This window comes from Balaenoptera acutorostrata, chromosome 7, assembly GCF_949987535.1.
Source record: "Balaenoptera acutorostrata chromosome 7, mBalAcu1.1, whole genome shotgun sequence".
Lineage (NCBI taxonomy): Eukaryota > Metazoa > Chordata > Mammalia > Artiodactyla > Balaenopteridae > Balaenoptera > Balaenoptera acutorostrata.
This window is the reverse complement of record NC_080070.1, coordinates 100,399,386-100,422,012: the sequence shown is the minus strand read 5'-3', so window position 1 is coordinate 100,422,012 and position 22,627 is coordinate 100,399,386. Positions and strand designations below refer to the sequence as shown.

The 22,627-nt window shown below is 36.8% G+C and overlaps 1 protein-coding gene and 1 long non-coding RNA gene across 2 annotated transcripts in view; one reads left to right on the top strand and one right to left on the bottom strand.

The window, feature by feature from the left end:
- NAMPT (nicotinamide phosphoribosyltransferase) overlaps positions 1–14,743 on the top strand; it is a 38,810-nt gene extending 24,067 nt beyond the window's left edge. Inside the window, exons 8-12 of the mRNA XM_057549763.1 lie at positions 602–827; positions 2,593–2,712; positions 6,301–6,441; positions 7,644–7,778; positions 13,524–14,743. Coding sequence (XP_057405746.1) covers positions 602–827; positions 2,593–2,712; positions 6,301–6,441; positions 7,644–7,778; positions 13,524–13,634 — 733 coding nt within the window. The 3' untranslated portion in view covers positions 13,635–14,743. The remainder of the gene's footprint in view (positions 1–601; positions 828–2,592; positions 2,713–6,300; positions 6,442–7,643; positions 7,779–13,523) is intronic.
- Positions 1,368–22,627, bottom strand: part of LOC130708580 (uncharacterized) — a 74,792-nt gene continuing 53,532 nt past the window's right edge. Inside the window, exons 2-5 of the long non-coding RNA XR_009008801.1 lie at positions 12,724–13,234; positions 6,995–7,138; positions 2,899–2,960; positions 1,368–1,712 (exon numbers count right to left, since the gene is read on the bottom strand). This is a non-coding gene — a long non-coding RNA (uncharacterized LOC130708580). The remainder of the gene's footprint in view (positions 1,713–2,898; positions 2,961–6,994; positions 7,139–12,723; positions 13,235–22,627) is intronic.

Here is a 22,627-nt window from a genome sequence, read left to right as displayed (position 1 = left end):
GAAATAAATGACTACCTGTTGCTGGCCAATTGAAGATATAACAGGTAAAGAGTTAGTTGACTATATCTATGCATGGTATAGTATAAATAATTGCCTAAGTAATTGCTTTGAAGTGTAAGATTTTGAAATGTAAGAAAGATAAAATGTGTCCCTACTATTATTGGTATATGGTTTTGAAAATGCACAGAAGGGAGCCAAGTGCTTGCATGGCCTAGCAGAATAGCGGGAGTATGGGTTCATTCCTTCTAACATCTCAGTGTAACGCAGAAAGTGTCTGCAGCAGGTACTTTTTAGCTCACTCATTTTAAATGGGTAGGTTCAGGAATACTAAAAAAGAAAATAACGTAGTTTATAGTTGGTTGAACATGACTTAAGAGTTTAAATAACTACTGGAGACGAATGAGATTACTTATAGTCTTAAAAATTGGCCAAGGAGTGGTTTGGCTCAGATATTCAATTAACCTTTTGATGTGCATTTATTAAACTAAATCACTCACCTTCTCTGCAGTGTTGAAGGTGTAGTATAGTAAACATGAGATATGATTCAGGAACATATAATGTGTCTGCCTAAGTAAATCTGTATTTTCATTTTGTTTTCTAGTACCATAACAGCTTGGGGGAAGGACCATGAAAAAGATGCTTTTGAACATATAGTAACACAATTTTCATCAGTGCCTGTATCTGTGGTCAGCGATAGCTATGACATTTATAATGCGTGTGAGAAAATCTGGGGTGAAGATCTAAGACATTTAATAGTATCAAGAAGTACAGAGGCACCACTCATAATCAGACCTGATTCTGGAAATCCTCTTGACACTGTATTAAAGGTAAATTTTAATACGTAAGTTGACTATTAAAGTGCCTATAGACCAGCTGCATCGACACTACTTTTAATTTCATTTATACACACATCATTTCAGAACTCTCTGGACCAGTCCCCTTATTTTAGAGTTGCAACCCAGAGAGTAACAGATTTGCCCAAGGTCACGCATTAATAACAGAGAAAGGATATCCAGAGTTATGGATTATTTATATACTGTCAAAGAAACAGTTAAGTACTGTTGAATGGATATTTTTTCTTTTTACCTTCAAAATTAATTAATAGTGTTACCATTTTAACCAGTCCTGTGATTTGGTTACCAAGTTTGTGGTTTCTTTCTTTTTCCTTTATCATTGCTGTACCTTTGAAGGTTTTAGTGCAAAAGAAATACGTGCAATGTAATGTGGAATAAAAATAATTTGAAAATAGTTTTCAAGTAGAGATTCTTTGGAGATACTATTGATTGTCAATGTAGCCCTGTTGCATTTTTTTAGTGTTTAGGACTTGGCTTACCTTCTTTGAAAAGCACTAATAAGAGCAGGTTATTGATGCTTACTACTAGAAAAATAGAGTGCTATGTGTGCTTTGCTTTAGCTGTGTCATTATTTAATCTCTATGAAAACCCTATGATCAATATTACAATCTCTTTTTTATAGACAAAGAAACCAGCTTAGAGAGGTTAAAATAAACTTGCTCAAGGTCACACAACATGTAAAAATAAGCCAAGTATCCAACGTAGGTCTTTGTGGCTATCACCTTCCCTCTTTACCACACTGTTTCCCAGCTGATGATTAGGTGATGAATTACCCCTTAAGAAAGCGGGGTGTAGAATCAAGGAGGTCTTTTCCTATCCTGTTAAGTAAATAGGCCAATCTGAAGGTCTGATCTTAGCCTGAAATATGAACAGATTTGGTTTTAGCAAACTGAACAGGTTGCATGTTTTTCCTGTTACCGAATAAAAATATACAAACCTAGTTTCAAGAATCAACAAAGTTATCAGTATGGAATGTTTTCATTGTTAGAATTTTAAACCAATTTATTTAGGAAAAGGGAGTGATTGTTGGGTAGATCTTTGGAATCTCTGACCAAGCTTTCTGAGAAATTTTCAGTCAGTGTTGAGGTATTTCAGCTGCTCCCAAACTTGCAGTAGTTAATGAATGAGTGGGACAGCTTGGCATATATTAAGCAATTTGGTTTAAAAAAATGGGTGTCATCGTTAAGTGAGAAGCACCTCAGAGAAACTATGGGTTATATATGCTTCATTTCCAGCTTTATCTGCATATCATGATTTCTCTGAACTTTGTAATTCAGGTGGATTCATGTTTGAGTTATATGAGACAAATTAAATTATTGGGCACAAGCAGAAAAAAATCCAAATCAAAAGTATAATCATGTTTTTTAAATGATGTTTTATATACCTTTGAAAAAGATTATATTTACCACTGTAAGCTCCTAATGTTAAAGGGTTTTTTTTTTCCTGAATCTAATTTGAAAAATGTGAGGGAAAACTACTTGTGTTCTGAGCCACTTTACAGTATAAGTTAAGTTTACTTGGTAGAAAATTGCATGCCTGTTTCTAACATAATCAAAAGGAATTGAGACAAAATTTTAGAAGGCTTATACATAGTATTGTAAAATTTAATTTGATTAATTTTTATATTCTCGACCTTGCTTTGCTAACAATCTTGTTTTTTTTTTAAACTTTGGAAAGCTTTAACACTTTTTTTTCAGTATTAGTTATTTTGTGTTTGGGTGTGTATTTTTCCATACAGGTTTTGGATATTTTAGGTAAGAAGTTCCCTGTTACTGAGAACTCAGAGGGCTACAAGTTGCTGCCACCTTATCTTAGAGTTATTCAAGGGGATGGAGTAGATATTAATACCTTACAAGAGGTACGTATTTTATATTAAAAGTTTCAATAAAGCAATCCTTATAATTAAAGAACACATTAATAATTTAAGTACAGTTGTGATTCTTTTAATAAGTGTTTAAGATGGTTTATGTCTTTTCTGTTAATTGCTTAAAATTTAAAATATAGAAGTATATTTAAAATATATTAACTTAAAATACAGACGTACCGGCCAAACCATGCTGCCAATCCTCATTGGCCACCCTGGATGATGAGCCCAAAGAAGTGTCACTAGGAAACAAGAAAATGCCAGTCAAGGAATACTTTTTGTATATAAAACAAAGTCTTGACACTGTACAAATAGGTCTCAGTTTTAATAGAATGGAGCTTCATATACTCTTAACAGTGTGAAACTTGAATGATATTCATCTGTGCTTTTTCAAAAATTATCGAATGGTTTGTCACCTCTTCTAAATTTAGCATTGACTGTTACCACTATTACTGTTAGATTTATTAGCCAAATAGCGTAAGTTTTATGCTATCTTAAAACTTTTTCCTCTTTTGTTTCTCGGATAAGCTTCTGAGGAACTCAATTTTTATGGAGTATTTTAGGTATTAAAATTAAAGACTGTCAGCGATACCATGCTGTAGACTGTCAGCTACTATAAAGCACTGAAATTTTAATGTATATAGTTTCAGATGGAACCTTCTGTTTGAAAGAGTTCAGTGTGGTTAGAGTAAGGTCAGTACCCAAATTATAAATAGTTTGTTTTCCAAAGGTTCATTTAGAAGTAAGAACTATTGGGACCTCCCCAGCAGTCCAGTGCTTACGACTCCATGCTTCCACTGCAGGGGCCAAGGGTTCCACCCCTGGTCGGGGACATTCCACATGCCGCACAGGGTGGCCAAAAACAAAAAAAATTAAACTAAATAAATAAAAGTAAGAACTATTGCATATAACTATCAGTAGTTCTGTGGCGATATGCATTTAGAGTTCGAACATGATGTCTGGAATAGATGTCTTGCAATAACAGAAATGAGGTTTCTTCTACCAACTCTCCCAAACTGCCTTGCCTAAGAAAAGTGGAAACTTCCCCTGCTCTTCTAAGGCTTTGATGTGAAAAGGAAGGAAGAAATAAATAGAAGAAAAATCTGCAGCAAGGAGGAGGACCTGAGCATTGAAATCTCAGCTGGCATGTTTAATTGCTGTTGTCCTGTCGCTCAGCTGAATTGAAGGTTTCTGACCTTGGTATCAGTTAAGAACCAGTACCCATACCTCCACTTTAGCAGGTACCCTCACACATACTTATCGCCCTTTCAGATGAAGAAGTGTGGGCAAGGTACTGTATATCAGAATACGCATTAGCCCAGCGCGCTTCCCATTGCTTACACCTACCCTTCCTTGTTCTTAGGGGCAGCTCTTTAAGTTCGGTTGTTCCATCAGGTATTTGAACTTCCCTTTAAAAACTGAAGCTCTTTGGCTTTCCTTTTTTTCTTTTTTTTTTTCTTTTTGTTTTTCTAAATAAACTTTGAAAATGTGTATGCATTTTTAAAGTTGAGAATCAGTTCAGAACTTGAACCTTTTTTTTTTTTTTTTTAAACTCCATGAGCAAGAAGTTAAATATTGAGACAGATATTCTCTGGCATTGGTGAAACCTTAAACAGAGTAGTCAGAGAATGAATAGTTGGTGTTAATGCGGATGCACTCATTACCTAAAGGGTAATACCTGCTTTCTTCATACTGGAGGTGGGTCAAAGTAAGTCTTTAGAAGCAAGAAAAAGAATTCATGTAGCATTTTTGCTATGTCTAGTCAGATTTCCTTCTGATTTGTATGTGCAAATATTTTTAAAAAGTAATTTTTACTCTAATTCCATAATTTCCTGTAACATTAATAGAAAAATTCACTTAAACTTTAAATTGTCTAAATTTCACAACTTTCGGCAAAGCTATATGGGAAGAATATCTTAAAGAAATTGGTCCTAAAATACAGAGATATGACATTAGGTGATACTGTTCTTTGTGATTTACTCCTTCTTGTGCTTCTGAGGCTTACCTAAAATCAGGTGACAGGTCTGAAACTATTTTCTCTATATATTTTACCCAAATCTCCTTACCCTCCATCTTTATCTGTTTCCATTTCTTATGCTCCATTTTTTTGTTCTACTCCTTGTATTTCTTCCGTATTGAAATTCACTTTTTAGAACATGCCTTAATTTTGTGTTGTTTTATAAGGTTTTTATGATTATTTTAGTTATACTTAGTTTACAGTTAGTTCAGTGAAAAATAAATCTGAATTCAGGGCCCTTGAGTACTTTTGGGTTCAGGTATAATAATAAAAGACATGAGTCTGGGTTTATGTACAGCCTAAGGAATCACTTTAAAATAAATTATATATGTTTCCATCTTGATTCCTGACATATACCAGGAGAATTAGATGGCTGAGATTTTTTTTTAAATGTGGGCTTGTTAAAAGATGAAGGTCTTTGGAGTTTATCTATTTGTGTCTTGCAAGGTTGAAAATAAGGCATAGATAAAAGGTCAGTTTGAGACTTTTGGTATTGGGAGGAATATGGCAAATTTATATTAATGATTCACTTAAAACTATTAAACTTGCTTATGATTTTTCTGATCACTTCTGAAAGTTCTGTTTAAATAAAATGAAACCAGACTTTCCAATTACTTCCTTTCGACTTCTTATGAAATTAAAAATGGTTATTAAATTTTATTTGCCACCTTCTACCATAAAAGTGATGGGATATGTTAAATAAGAAGACAGATGCTAGATAAGTAAGTCCTGCTTAGGAAAAAGAAATACAAATGATATTGATAATAACGTAGATTAATAAATTAATGTAACTTTTAAATTATGTGTCCCTTGAAAGAACTAGTTGCTGGAACTCTGTGTTCATATAGGTCTCTCTTTGTGGCTTTTAGATGATCATTCTCCCAAAAAATGATCCAATGATAAATCTTAACACCCAGTCAGTTCATAATTTTGCTTATGGCACTGGAGTACCAGCCAGAGGAAGATGACTGCCAATGTCTCAACTGTTACGCAGGAGAGGGTATTTTATACTGTTTTACCACCAATATCCGTTGACTTTTAAATGCCCCATTACATATGACATGCACTATGACATGTGATAACATGTATTGAGATTTATTAGTGATGAGGAGTGTCATTTCTAGAATCTAGTAATTTGGGGCAAACGTCCAGGCCCCATTGCTTGTGCTACTGGCATCTGGGCAGTAACTGCAAGAGGTAGATGAGAGTTTACTCAAGTAACCTTAGGTATTTATAGCTATTCTTTTTCTCCCTCTCATTTCCTCCATTCCCCCAACCTAAACCACAATCACTGTGACTACAACACAAATTCAGGAACTTTGAATGAAATCCCCTCCTTCTACACTTATCCCTTGGGCTGCCCTTTTTGGGGTTGGTGGGTCTTTTAAAAGAGTGGAATGTAACTTTGTATAGACCTTATTCTTATCTCATTATTTACTGTGTTATAAAACAGCTTTGGATGGTTTATTCATCAATATGGCTCATGGAAAATTACCTCCTTCCTCTTCCAAATTACTTGGCTTACATTTATTTATTTATTTATTTATATCTTACTTTTAATCTAGATTGTGGAAGGCATGAAGCAAAAAAAATGGAGTATAGAAAATGTTTCCTTCGGTTCTGGTGGAGCTTTGCTACAGAAGTTAACAAGAGATCTCCTGAATTGTTCCTTTAAATGTAGTTATGTTGTAACCAATGGCCTTGGGGTATGTCACTGAACTTTTACTCTTGTGTTGTTACTATCTTATGTATGTATGTTGAATGCACTTATTGAATGCAATAGTCCAAGGATAATATTGTCCTGAACTGTTACTGTATTGTCAGGTACCCCTGACCTTGAGGCAGAAACAAAGAAGGAAAAGAGACAGGGGGTGATAACTTGACTTCAGACAAAAATGGAGATTTGGGAAAATGAGAGATTATTTAAGAGAGATGATGCAGGTCAATTCATTTCCACTACTTCAGTATATACCTTTGAATCAAAAAGGTGACCATATTTGAGCGAGAATGTCAGCTAACCTAGCCATCACGTATGTAAACTCTGCAAATATGTAAACACTGTCAAAGAATGTTTTAGGAAGGTGAACTATGACGTTTGAGTTGTGTTACTAGAATCACGTTCTGGTAGCCTTAAAACAAGGGAACCCAAGCTGCAAGCAGCTGAACAACAGTCTGCCTAGCTCTTCAAAAGCTCTTGAGAGTCTGTGTATTAAAAGGTGTGTGTAGGGGATCCTAAGAAGACATGGGTTGGTTCCCTACCTTAGTTCACCACCATCTTTCTTTGGCGAGTTCTGGGATTGCCTCTTCTGCTTCTCCTTTTATAGCCATCTCCAGTTGCTTCTTCCTTTCTGATCCTGAAACATTGTGCTCTAGGTCTCTAGGTTCTCTAGGTCTTCTTTGCTTCTGACAGTAACAAGGTAATAGAATAAAAAGTAACAAAAGGGAAAAGGTTATGAAATAGGAAAGGCTTTATCGCAGTAAACTCCTCCTTCCCTTGCCACAGATTATATAATTGAGTTGACATAGATTGATTTTTCAGTAACACACATGTGCTATACTTAGATCAGTTTAAGGGCAAGGCATAATACAAAAGGAGATACCTTAAGGATCACATTGTTAACCTCAAAGACTTACTACAGATGGAGTATTAGTATTCTACACTGGTAAGAAAGGATATCCAGGATTTGGATTTTGTTCATACCTTTTTCATCACAGAGGACTCTGTCCTCCAAAACAGGCTAGAGTCTTATCTAAAAGCCAGGTGTGGATTGGTTTAGTTATACGTACAAAGTGCCTTAAAATTTATATAAATTATGTACACACTTTTTTTTTTTTTTAAATGGGAGTTGAGTGAACATTTCTGATGATTAGTCTTCTATTTCTCCAACTTTCTTAATTTGGATTCCAGATTAATGTCTTCAAGGACCCGGTTGCTGATCCCAACAAAAGGTCCAAAAAGGGCCGATTATCATTGCATAGGACACCAGCAGGGAATTTTGTTACACTTGAGGAAGGAAAAGGAGACCTTGAAGAATATGGTCATGTATGTATCTATGCTGATTTGGGTTTTTTTTTTTGGTTTGGTTTGTTTTTTAAACAGTAGTAGGTTGACTCTTCAAATTAAGAAAGGAAGCTTTTATGTTCTATTTTATTTAAAGTGTTTACAGTTGCTGACCTAGCCTTCCAAAATACAATGAAAAACAAGAAATGGCTAGATAGTAAATATGAGACTTTTACATACATTGGGTGAAATATTTTGTAACATTTCAAAAAAAATTACGGTTTTCTACATAGTGACCAGCAGGGAGTGATTGATGAGCTTCAGTAAGTTTGCATATATTTGATCTTAACTCTTATTGCCAATTAGCAGTGAATCGTTTCTGAACAGGAATAGTTAAGAATAAAGGATGCTGTTCTTAGACTACTCATAGCTGTTTATGTTATAGTAAAACTTTGGTAATTTTATTAGATAAAAGAAGGGCTATCCAAATTCTAAAATGTTGTTAAAGATAATTCCCTTTTTCAAAACAATAGAATCCAGTTCAGATGGTTTTCTGTAGTCTCATTTGATTCTCCCAGCAGCTCTAATGACTAAAAAAGGCAAATTACGTTATCTTAGTAGTGTAAGATGTGAAAACAATGAGACTTGATTCAGATTATATAACTAATAAATGGTGAAACCTAGACTTAACCAAGTTTTCTGATTTTAGTCAACGAAACTAGAAACACATATAGTATGCTAAAGTAGTCTCTATGCTCATTAACATACAAAAGTACACTTATATTTCTGAACTCAATATTTATAAAATTTCTGTTTTTAAGCCACTGGATTGAAAAAGAAAGTACTCCTTTTTAGAGGAGAATTACTCATGAATATTCATATTCTCAGAGGAGGGTTTACACTAAACATAAGCACACTTATTACTTTAGACGTTTTTAACTTTTGATCCTTTATACCACATCACATATTTTGCTTACTTTTATTATATTCTTTTAAGATTTTGAGCCAGAATTAAATATAATATGATTTTTCTGTTTAATGAAAAATATGTGTAAGTCCCTAAAACTTTTAGAATTAGATTCCTTTATATAGCCTGTTATGCAGTTCTTTGCATAGCCTTCACTTAATTCTTGTACTACCAAGACTTTGCTGAATTGGTTTATCACACATGGACAAAAGTCACTTTAGACATGGTCATAACTATGAGTAAAACAAGGCATTGATTTTAAGAGTATGTGAATGGTACTCGAGAACATTTGAGTCACTAATCAATCAATTTATGATCATCTAGACATTTTGATTTAATAGGAACCACCTTTCCTCAATAGATTAAAGTTAAATTCATAAAGAAAATGTCACAGCAAGAGCAATGTGATTTGAAACAACACAAGGACAGATAAGATTGTTTCAAGATGGTGGAGTGGGAAGACCCTGAGCTCAACTTCTCTCATGGGCACACCAAAATTACAGCTATTTACAGAGCAAATACTGACGAGGAAGACCAGAATCTACCAGAAAAGATCTACAACTAAAGCTATAAGGAAGGAACTATGACGAGGCAGGTGAGAGGGGCAGAGTCACAGTATAGTCAAGACCCATACCTGCAAGTGGGCAACCCATCAACAGGAGAAGAATATAATTTCAGAGGTTCTTCCAAAGAAGTGAGGGGTCTGAGCTCCACCTCAGCCTCTCCAGCCTGGGGCAGGTCCTGCACCAGGAAGATAAGCCAGCAGGGCTTATTTTGGGACACCCAGGGGGCTGTGGGAAATAGAGACTCTACTCTTAAAGGGCACACACAAACTTACACATGCTCTGAGACCCAGGGCAGAAGCAGTAGTCTGAAAGGAGCCTGAGTCAGACCCAGTAGCTGACCTTGGAGACACCTTGGGCCCCTCAGCTAGCTGCTCTTGGATCCAGCCCCACTCACTAGCAAGCCAACACAAGCTTCAGGACACCCTGGACCCCACAGCCAGCTGTGTTAGCAACTGCCCCTACCTACCAGCTGTCTGACACCAGCCCTCAGGACTTGGCTCTGCCCAGCAGTGGGCTGACACTAGCCCCGGGGTTCCACAGCTAGCAGCCTTATAACTCAGCCCCACCAACCAACCGCGAGCAGTCTACACACAAGGCCTGGCAACCAACGAGACTGGGGGCCAGCCGCATCTACCAGACTGCCTGCTGTAGTCACTCTGCCACAACAGAAGGACCCAAGCAACCCACATAGGAGGAGCCCTAGAGCAGCATATAGCTCTGGTGACCAGAAGGGATTCACTGCTGGGACACAGAGGACTTCTACAAAAGGCAACTTCTCAAAGGTCAGAAAACATAACCAGCCTACCATGTACAAGAGTTCAAGATAATGATCTTAAAAATGATCAAAGAACTCATGAAAAGACTGGCTAACCAGAGTGAGAGGTTAGAAGTTTGTAACAAAAAGTCAGAAAATATAAAGAACCGGAGATTAAGAATACAATAACTGAAATTAAAAATACACTAGAAGGAATCAACAGATTAAATGACACAGAGGAATGGATCAGTGAACTGGAAGACAGAGTAATGGAAATCACTGAAGCTAAAGAGAATAAAAAAAAATGAGAACAGTTTAAGATACCTCTAGTACAACATCAAGCAACTAACATTTGCATTGTAGTAGTCCCAGAAGGAAGAGAGAGAAAGGGGCAGAGAACATATTTGAAGACATAATCGCTGAAAACTTCCCTAACCTGGGAAAGGGAAGCACAGAGAGCCCCAAAAGGATCAAATCCAAAGAGGACCACACCAAGAAACACTGTAATTAGATTGGCAAAAATTAAAGAGAGAATATTAAAAGCAGCAAGGGAAAAGCAACAACTGGGCTTCCCTGGTGGCGCAGTGGTTGAGAATCTGCCTGCTAATGCAGGGGACACGGGTTTGAGCCCTGGTCTGGGAAGATCCCACATGCCACAGAGCAGCTGGGCCCGTGAGCCACAACTACTGAGCCTGCGCGTCTGGAGCCTGTGCCCCGCAACGGGAGGGGCCCCGATAGTGAAAGGCCCGCGCACCGCGATGAAGAGCGGTCCCCGCACCGCGATGAAGAGTGGCCCCCACTTGCCGTAACCAGAGAAAGCCCTCGCACGAACCGAAGACCCAACACAGCCAAAAATAAATAAATAAATAAATAAAGTAGCTATAAAATTTTTTAAAAAAAAGAAAAACTATAAAATAATGTAGAATATTTAAAAAAAAAGAAAAGAAAAGCAACAACTTACAAGGGAACTCTAATAAGGCTATATAATCTGACTTTTCAGCCAAAAGTCTGCTGGCCGGAGGGATGGCACAATATATTTAAAGTGATGACAGGGTGAAACCCACAACCAAGAATACTCTCTACCTGGCTAGGTTTTCATTCAGATTTGATGAAGATATCAAAAGTTTTACAGACAACCAAAAGCTAAACGTTAGCATCACCAAGCCAGCTTTACAAGAAACGTTAACAGGAGTAATCTAAATGGGAGAAAAATGCTGTAACTAGAAACATGATAATTACAAAAGGAAATACCTCATCAATAAAGGCAGATATATAGTAAAGGTAGCAAATCAAGCATATACTAAGGAAGTTTAAAAGACAAACAGTAAAATCACCTATATCCGCAATAAGTAGTTCAGGGATACACAAAACAAAAAAGATATAAAATGTGTCCAAAGCAGTAATGAGCCTAAATGTAAGACATGATACCATGAAACTCCTAGAAAAGAACATAGGCAAAGCACTCTTTGACATAAATCATAGTAGTATTTTCTTAGATCAGTCTCCCAAGGCAAAAGAAATAAAAGCAAAAATAAACAAATGGGACCTAATTAAAAGTTTTTGCACAGCAAAGGAAACCATCAACGAAACAAAAAGACAGCCTACATGATGGGAAAAGTATTTACAAATGATATGACCAGCAAGGGGTTAATATCCAAAATATCCAAAAAACTAATATAACTTAATATCAAAAAAACCAATCCAATCTAAAAATGGGCAGAAGGACTGAATAGACATTTTTCCACAGAAGACATCCAGATGGCTAACAGGCACATGAAAAAATGCCCAACATTTGCTAATTATTAGAGAAATGCACATCAAAACCACAATGAGGTTTCACCTCACACCTGTCAGAATAAGTGGCCATCATCAAAAAGTCTACAAATAACAAATGCTGGAGAGGGTGTGGAGAAAAGAGAACCCTCTTACACTGTTGGTGGGAGTGTAAATTGATACAGCCACTATGGAGAACAGTATTGAGATTTTTCAAAAAACTAAAATTAGAGTTGCCATACGACCCAGCAGTGCCACTCCTGGGTATATACCCAAAGAAAACAAAAACATTAATTTGAAACATATATACACCCCAATGTTCATAGCAGCATTATTTACGATAGCCAAGATACGGAAGCAACCTAAGTGTCCATCAACAGATGAATGGATAAAGAAAATGTGGCACATATATACAATGGAATATTACTCAGCCATTAAAAAAAAGAAGAATGAAATTTTGCCATTTGCAACAACATGGATGGACCTGGAGGGTATTATGCTATGTGAAATAAGTCAGACAGAGGAAGACAAATACTGTATGTTATTACTTGTATGTGGCATCTAAAAAACAAATGAATATAACGAAACAGAAACAGTCTTACAGATACAGACAGCAAATTAGTGTTTACCAGTGGGGAGAGGGAAGCGAGGAGGGGCAGGGTAGGGGAGTGAGAGGTACAAACTACTGTGTATAAAATAAATAAGCTACAAAGACATACTGTACATCACAGGGAATATAGCCAATATTTTATAATAACTTTAAATGGATTATAATCTAAAAATATTAAATTATGTTTTACACCTGAAACTAATATTGTAAATCAACTATACCTCAATAAAAAATTTTTTTAAATAAAAAATAAAACGTAGGATAAAAAGGAAACAACATAATGACAAAAATGTTAGATAACGTCGTATGCTCCTCACCTTCAGATGAGATGGAAAACTTCAGCACAGAACTTCGGTAGATTACTTCTATGGATTTTTCGAGAGAAACTAGAGGCAGATAATTCCTTAGTGAGACAGGAATGGCTTTACCAGACTCAAAAGGGAATTTAGTCCTAATTCTCTTAATTTGTCTTTGTTTTATCCTTGTGTGGATCAAATGGATTACACATATCAGTGACTTTTGGAATATACACAGAGTTTTTAAAATCAGTGGCTATGCATTAGTCAAGAAATCAATATTTATGTTTCTGTTTTGGGTTTGGTTGCTTGTTTTTAGTGTTGGCTTTGTTTGTTTGCTTGCTTGTTTCTTTAAGGCCAAAACTTGTGATTAGAAAGTTTAGTAAATTACAAATTGAGAAGTTTGATCGGTGTTGAGTCTTGGCTAGGAACGAGGGAAGGTCTGGCAGGCTTTCCTTGCTGATCTGTCAGTCATGATTATCAGTGACAGCCATAGTTCTTCTGGGCAACGAAAGCAGTAAGCATCTTCCACCTGAAAAAAAAGAGATGGGTCAACTAGGTTTTTTCATTTTTCCTTTAAGGAAAACCGTTTTAAGAATGTACTTTTCAGATCATTCCTTTCCATAAAAGTTAAATCTCTCTACATCCCATTTTAGATCATGCCTGCTCCACCAGCATTCTTTATGAATAAAATCATTTCATAATTTGAACACTATCAACATCTCTGTGTATTTGACTAACCTAATTCATCAAAGCATTACTTAAGAATTTCGTTTGATAGTCTAATATCATTAAATTTTAATATTGTTATATTTGTGCAGGATCTTCTCCATACTGTCTTCAAGAATGGGAAGGTGACAAAAAGCTATTCATTTGATGAAGTAAGAAAAAATGCACAGCTGAATATCGAACTGGAAGCAACACCTCATTAGGCTTTGTTTTATGACTGGGTATGTGTGCGCGTGCCTGCGTGTGCGTGTGTGTGTGTTTACGTGCATGCACACACGTATACACCTGTGTGTGTGAGTATGTAATACATAATGTTTATTGTACAGATGTGTAGGGTTTCTTTGTGTTTTATGATACATTACAGCCACATTATTTGTTGGTTTATGGACATACTGCCCTTTACATTTTTTCTTTTTTCCAGTGTTTAGGTGATCTCAAATTAGGAAATGCTCTTAACCATGTAAAAGATAATTGCTAAAGTAAGCTTTTTAGGGCCCTTTGCCAATAGATAGTAATTCAATCTGGTATTGATCTTTTCACAAACAGAACCAAGAAACTTTTATATATAACTGAAGATCACATAAAACAGATTTGCATAAAATTATCATGATTACTTTATGTTTATATTTAACTTGTATTTTTGTACAAACAAGATTGTGTAAGATATATTTAAAGTTTCAGTGATTTAACAGCCTTTCCAACTTTTCATGATTTTTATGAGCACAGACTTTCAAGAAAATACTTGAAAATAAATTACATTGCCTTTTGTCCATTAATCAGCAAATAAAACATGGCCTTAACAAAGTTGTTTGTGTTATTATACAATTTGAAAATTATGTCAGGATATACCCAATAGAATTACTAAACCTCACTGCCCCTTGTAGAATATGTATTAATCATTCTACATTAAAGAAAATAATGGTTCTTACTGGAATGTCTAGGCACTGTACAGTGATTATACACGTTGGTCATTGTATTGTACCAGTGAAATGCCAAATTTGAAAGGCCTGTACTGCAATTTTATATGTCAGATATTGCCTGTGGCTCTAATAATGCACCTCAAGATTTTAAGGAGATTTTTAGAGAGAATTTCTGCTTACACTCTAGAATATATACATAAATGTAAAATATTGACAGAAATGGAAGTAGTGTATTTTAAAGTAATTACACTTCTGAATTTATTTTTCCTATTCTATAGTTGATATGACTTAAATGAATTACTGGAATGGGTAGTGAGTGTACTTATTTTTAATGTTTTGATTCTGTTATATTTTTCATTTTTTTCAAAAATTAAATTGGATATTCAATTTTATGGACATCATTTATTAATTTTAAACTGAATCCCTCAGTAAATAATGCTCAGGCAAGTTCTTAAATGAAGATAAATTATCCCAAATGAAAAGCATGATGACAGGAGTTTGAATAATCTGAACCAGAAGCGGAAAGTTGGCTAAATTCGGTGTTCAACATCAACGTGTTCTAGAGTGATTGATTAAACTGCTAGATTCTGAATCAGTCATCACATTTGACTAGAGACCAGGATTTTTTAGATGTCCTTTCTGTTCTAAAGCAGAGATTGGCCAGCTATGGCTTGCAGGCCAAATTCGGACTACTCTTTCTATAAATACATATTGTCTATGGTTGCTTTCTCACAAGAACAGCAGAAATTGAGTCATTGCAATAGTGACCCTGTGACCCACAAAGCCTGAAATGTTTATTATCTGGCCCTTTACAGAAAAGTGTGTCGACCTTGTTGTAAGAAAAGGAGTGTGCCTTGAGACGGAGTTTTTCGCTCTTTTGTCTTTTCTCATTTAAGAATCTGATATTAGAAGGGTATTTAGAAAAGCTTTAACAACATGACATTAAAAGTGAAATTTTAAAAATGGAAAAGCCATAAATCATTTGGCCTAAACAGTTACATGAGAAAATATTTTATCACTAGAGTAATCTAATTAGAGGTGAGTTATCTTTATTAAACATCTTTTATACGTATTATTATTAAGAAGAATATGGGTTTTTGCAGATGATTCTAAACACTTGTCTAATGAGAACAGTAGGCATCATTCACACTTCTAGTAAGAGTTTTCATCCTGTAATCCCTGGTAGAAAATCATTTTAAGCTGATTTATTATTTTTTAAATCTAAGTAAAGAGTAGGAGTATTAAGAACACACCTTTCTTCACAAAATATGCTAAGGGGCTTATAGAGAAGGAAAAGAAACTATTACCAATAACAACTTTGATAACCACCCATAATTTTGATTTTGCTTAAACACTGCAATTATACTACAGATAACAGTCTTTATACACTCTGAATTTCAGCCGTTTCAGAGTATCTAGAGGAGTTTTATTTTAAAACTTTCAGTGAATGCTAAAATCTGTACATTTGTACATGGCCATAGATTGGGGGATGGAATGATGAACTCTGTTATAGCTCTTAGCCACTTGGAATTGATTAATCCTGAATCTCCATCACATAAGCACTTAGTATTTGGCCATCCCCATTCTGAGTAGCAACTGGGTGACATAGATATCAAATAGAACTCTGTTGTGTCACCCTTAAATCAGCCTGACTCTTGCAGACAAAAGCAAATGGCAAGTGTGGGTTTGCTCAAGTCATTAGATTTGCAGTTTACAACAGTCAGTCCCCCTCAGTTCATAATATCCTGAAGTATTATTTGTATTTTAAATAGGAGATAGGAGTTCTGCATTAAGACTCTTTATTTGTACTCTATATTTAAAGTAAAATGGTTTTAATGATTATCCCTTATTTCCTTTCTTGAAATGAATTGTTATGAACAACATTTTATAATGAAATCCATCTTGGAAAACTAGAAAGAGAAAAATGGCAAGGTAATTATTGTTCTGTTTGCCATAATTTAGAATTCAAACTTAAACAAGTATTTTGTAGTTTTACATTCCTCTTTAACCCATCTAGTGGAGAATGTCAGCTTTTCTCCCAAGTTGTATGTTAAATCAATCTAATATGTATTCAACATCAAAGATAAACATGTAATAAACATGGAAATAAAGTTTAGCTCTATTAGTGAAATGTTAAATTTGACTGTGTGCTTCAAATAATGGCATTTACAGAGTTACCTTTTTTAGGTATTCTTCCAGTTCAAAGAATTAGAGAATGAAAGAGGGAGAAACATCTAGGATGCCTCTTACTTTCTGCCTTGTGCACTCTATGGCAGTGCCTTTTACTAAGGACACTGGAGGAAGATCAGATTTGGGGGCAGAGAGCACAATTCCTCAGGTAAGATTTGAGATGCCTTTGAGACATTTAAATGTGGATTTTAGGTAGCTGGAGATACCGATTTGGATATGAATGTGATGTATAGATGGTCACTGGAGACACAAGAGAGGATGCTTCTCTAGGCAGAGTATAGAGTATGGCATGGCAAACCACAGGCTATAGGCCAAATCCAACCCACCATCTGTTCTTGTAAATAAAGTTTTATTGGAACACAGCCATGTCGATTAGTTAAACTACTGTTCATGGCTGCTTTCATGTCACAGTGGCAGAGTTGAGTAGTTGTGACAGACCTTATGGCCTGCAAAGCCTAGAATAATTTATTATATGGCCCTTTAAAGAAAAAAAAAATGTGCGGATCTCTGCTATAAAGAAAAGAGGGCCCAGGGCAACGTGGCAGATGAGCAGGCAGAGGAGACTGACAAGCAGTAGCTAAAGAAATGAAAGGAAAACCAGGAGGATGAAAGTCATGGAAGCCCAGGGAAGGGCTTTTTTTTTGCACAGGTCTTGAATACTGCTGAGAAATCAAGTAGAGTGAGGGACTCGAAAGCATCTATTGGATTTGACCTCCTGGAAATAACTGGCAGCTTAGAGACATGCCCTTCCAGGTAGTAGAGGAGGTAGACATCAGAAAGAAGCTACCTTGCATAGCTCCCAAAAGTTGGAAGTGTGAAGGAAGAGAGAATGAGGCAACAGTGTGTCTCCCTTTCCCTTTTTAGGTACTGCTTTATCTCTGAGAAGGACCCAGGAAAGAGGGAGAAGTGGAAGACCAGAGAGTCAAAGGAATCAGCATGGTATTGGGTTCCAAAGAAGGTGGAGGAGGATGGGGTCCAAAGGATTGGCTTCCGATGGACAGAGTGCTTTTAATCTAGAAGAAAGGAGAAGCTAGTGCGTATGCAGGCTTTGGTTTTCTCTGTGAAATTTGAGACCAGGGCAGATGGTTGAAAATGCAAGTTTTAAAACAGTTATTGTGGAGAGTAAAGTGCCCAGAGGTGTTGGGTCCTCCACACCATTCTGTAGTTCCCCAACTAGTTGGTGATTGAGAACTTATACTGAAAATTTGCCTCTTGTGGTTGTATTTTTGTTGCCCTCCCTAGTAACACCCTGATGCCTAGGTACAGACACACAGAAAATTGAGATACTTGGAGTTTTGCCAGATAAGTCTGATAGAACAAAGGACAATAACTGAATAATTATTAAACTTGAGTTGTTGAAAAAGGGTCCTACGGCACTTAAACTGAATAGGTAAGGACGTGAAGGCAACACACAGTGTTGGGAAGACAGTAGAGAGCCCAATGGACAGTCTGACGACAGCTCTGATCTACTGGGAGTTGTTGAACAAGCAGCTTGGGAAGGACAGAAAATGCTAGCCTGAGACCAGGATACTTGGATTAGTGATCTGAGAGGAGCAGGTTCGCGGTGAAGTACGATCCAAGGCATGACCTTGCAGTGGCGACATGAAGTTAAGGAAGATCATTGGAGACAAAACAAGATCACGAAACCTAAAAAGACAAGTGGGTTGGACAGGTGGACATTAAGATCATCCAGAGGCGTAGTGGAGAGGAAAACTAAGTCAGGTGGCAGTGTGTTCAGTGAATGAAGGGAAGGGAGCAGGAGGCAGCAGCAAGGAGGGGTGTGAGCCTCAAAGGGATCAGGCAGTGGAGATGGCTGACGCAGGCGAGCCTGCAAGAGGAGGAGCTCCGCCTCCTGGAAAGGTCCAAACATGCGTGGACAAACTGACTAAAAAGTGCTTTGTGTATTGCCAAAGGCTTGATGTCCTTTACCAGATGCTTAAGCAATATTTGTTGAGTTAATGAATAGACGGAAGGAAGGAATAATCTCGGTTTAAAATTTCTTGGTTTTGCTAGCTTGCTGCAGCATCCCCTTTCAACTGACATAGGCCCAAGTGTTCCAGCCTTTAAATACATTTTTGAATTTTTGTTTTTAATGTTTTAAGAGTCACATTTTCTTTTTTAAAGAAACCAGCCAAAGCATTCTGTGCCAGTTAAAATCGGTCACCTCTTATTCAGGTATTCAGGTTATTCCCACCTCAAATTATTTTATTTTATTCAAAAGTTTCTCTAATTATTATTTATTCCCCACGGAGACAACTCTATCTTAATTGGTTCACAGTTCTTCATTCCATTAAAACTTATTTATTTGTTATTCCAGCAAAGAGAAATATATTCTTGAATGGAATTTTAGACTCACTCAAATTACCGACTTCACCAAAATTTTTTTTAACTAACATGAAAATGGGTCCTTGGTAATCAAGAATTTTGCCTGCATGCTCTCACATGGGCTGACTGACCCCTCACCTTATTGGTATATAGGACTCTTGGTGACTTAGTTGGTATATTCACAAGGGATCTTTTTACCACTTTTCACGGCTCATACTGTTCTCTTGGCGAGTAGAATAAGCTGTCAATTGACTTTTCTACCAGTTTATAGCATAATCTCTGCAGAAAAATACAATTTTGGTTTACATTGATTTACGTTCATCCCAGAGAAAAGAAGCATCTTTCTTTGGTTGGCAGCAAAATAGTATTAAAAATATAGTTACCCTGACTTACTTTATTTTCTTATCTAATTTTGTAATTGCCTACTGAGCTGTTACTTCTTTGAGGTAAACTAGGGAAGACGTTCTGTAGTTTTTATTAAGATGGATGGTTCAGCTGTTGGGCTGAGGAGCCCTCCTGATGGATTGACTACACATTTAATTCTTTTTAGGTCTTCCTAAGTAGCCTGAACTCTGAGCCTGGGCAAAAACAACTCTTATCTTCAACCTCTCCCTTTCTAGTCCTTCCTCCTCAGCCAGCAAACATGTTCCTGTTTCTCCAGTCCTTAAAAAAAAAAAGTCACTCCCTTGATAGCACCAGCTTAGTCGCCCTTCTCCTTTTCATATCCAAACTCTGTGTACACTTCCTCTCCATTTACTGCCTCACTTGCTGTTCATCTCCCATCTGGTTCTCATCCCTTATTAAACAAAACAGAGGCCTCTTGAGTGTCAAACGAATATGTTTAGTTCTTATCTTACCGGAGGATCTCCCCTGTATTTGCCACTGTTAGTAATTCAGTCCTTGAAACTGCTTCATCTTGTGCTGGAACAGCTCGGGTGCCTTCTCTCTCTGGGGCTCTTCACACTCTTACCTTTTCAATTTTGGCGTGTCCTACTTATCTCCATATTTATCTCGGCTGATCTCAGCCACTCGAATGCTCTCAGCAATCACCTGTTGACTCAAGCCTCCACGCATTTCTCTCTTTAGCCCAGACTTTTCTACCTGTGATGCATTTCCACCCAGATACCTACTCACATACGACAAGGCCAAACTTAGCATATTCCTCCTGATTCTCTACCTCATTTGGGGGTTCAGCCAACCGCCCGAGCGAGAGTTCCCTCTCCATTACCCCTACACATGTCCTCAATTACACATTCCTATCGATTTACCTACTAAATAATGTTATAATCTATCTTCTCTCCCACTCCCACTTTAGGCGCACAAATCTCTTGCTGAAACAATACAAAAAATATCTAACTAGATTTTCCATCCTTAGCCCCCTCCCCCCTCCTGCTGTGTACTACCAAAAAAGTGTTCTAACAAAATCGAATCATTTCAGTCCCCTGCTTAAAGCATTTGGTGTTGTCTTTAGCCCACGATAATGCTCAGAATCCAACCTAACCCACAAAACCCTCCCTGATCTGGCCCCTGCCACACACGCAGCCTCATGGCTTGCCCTCTGTTTTCTGTGCCAGCAGCACCTACTTGCTCTGCCTACACACAGTCCTGCACGTGCGCACACATCACACCATTTCCCCACTCCTCTCCTTACTAACGCTGCCTTTGGCTAACTCATTTTAGGTGTTAGGTGGTAACGCCCCCAAGAATTGTGCAACAACTCGCTCATCTGCCATCCCCGCCCCACATGCCCTTCCTCTGGCCTCCATAGGTACTGAGTGTATTTCTAAAACAGCTCTTACAATCCATGGTTCTGGGTCCTGCATGAGGCAATATAGAATGGTGTTTTATTCATCTGTATCTCCTGCATTCAGTATATTTAAATGTTTGTTGAATAAATGTCATTAAGATGAACACTTTTCTACAGTGTTTTGGTACCCTTTGTAAGTACCCTGAACACTTTAATAAGTGTTTAAAAAAAAAAACAGAAAACGAGTAGAACGTTTTACTAAGTTGTTTTCTTAAACACGGATAACTTTTTCAAAGCATGTTCACATATTACTGTCTTTTTGGAAGACCCTTAGAGTAAATTCATGAAGTGTTTGTTTCATCAAAATATAGGTTAGAAAACTAACATATAAAGAGGATAAATTATTTGCCTAAGATTTCCTTGTATGTACTTAAGTAGTTCATAACTTTCCTTGGATCTTAGACCTCTGAGACTGTGCTTACAGCTGTGGACCTTCTTCAGAGAAAAACTCTCATTTGCAAATAAAACAATTTGCATATAACTTTTAAGGGGGTTGCTACACAGACTCCACCATGAGAGCTCCTAGTTACGGGCAGACGTCGGAGATATTGCGAGTTCTCTTCCAGACCACCTCAAAAAAGCAAACATCACAATAAAGTGAGTCACATGAACTTTTGGCTTTCCCAGTGCCTGTAAAAGTTATGTTCACACTATACTGCCGTCAGTTAAGTGCACAATAGCATGTCTAAAAAGACAATGTATGTACCTTAATTTAAAAATATTTTATTGCTAAATTCTAACCATCATCTGACCATGCAGAGTTGCCCCAAACCTTCAATTTGTAAAAAAAAAAAACAAGCGCAGTAAAACAGTGCAGTAAAATAATGACGTATGCCTGTAATTGCAGAGCAGAGACTAAGGGTGCGCTCTACCAAATGCCCTTCCCTCTTTATTTGAACGTCTAGTGGTGCTCTTAGAAATTTTAAGGTTTTAATCACCTTAAATTGTTTTCGGAACAAGGCAAAGTAAGTAAATATGATTTTAATTCAACTCGCAAGGGATTCTACAGACTTCACTGATGCAGATTCCAAAATTGGTGGCTATTTTAAACGTCTCTTTTACAGATGGAGAAACAGAATCTTCTCTGTAAACCAAGCACCACCAAACTTTTGACAAAAGCTTTCTCTGTATTTTTATAACTAGATGATTCTGTTTCCAGAAATGTAAACAGACTAGATAATTCTGACCGGCTTTCACTAAAAACCAACAAAAACTAATGGGTAACTTTTTTTTTTTTTTTTTTTTGTATTGAACTAACAAACAGATCAGTAAGAAATTACTAGGTCAAAATCCAAGTGAAAATGGGATGTGGAATAGAGAACCAAGTACTGAAGGTACTTTTGTCCTGGGGTATCCACCAAACCTGAGGACTATGAACTTCAGTTTCTAGGGCCTGACAGGACATGTGAACAGAAATCAAAGACCCTTTATAAAGCAGGTCCTGCAAAGGGCTACTTCAGGATGAGGGTGAACCAGTAGTAAACCTTTACCCCAACACCACTAGGGCCCTGCAAGAAAAGTTGCTTTAGCTCTGGGCAGACCGAGTTAAGAAAAACCTCTGACAAGTTGTCACTGCAAGCTAGCCCTTGCACCTAGTTGCAACCCAAATTCACACCCCGTACATGTTACAAAAACCTCAAGCTGTAAATTTAGATTAAACTGGACTGGGAGAATTCCCTAAATGCTTGACAGAATGCAAATCCTCTCTGAAAGGATACGGTTTCATCCTAAGCCTCAAAGAATTCCCAAAATAATATTCTAAGGAAAATGAGCAACTCAAAAAGTAATCACACAAGGAAACAGGACACCATGAATGAGAGTGACAAAAAAAATCCAAAAGTTTCAGATACAGAAATTATGAGACATTATAAAATATGCATAATATTTTTGTTAATGAAATAGCTTGAAGCTACACGGAATAGGAAATCTTTTTAATAACAGATTTGAAAAAGGG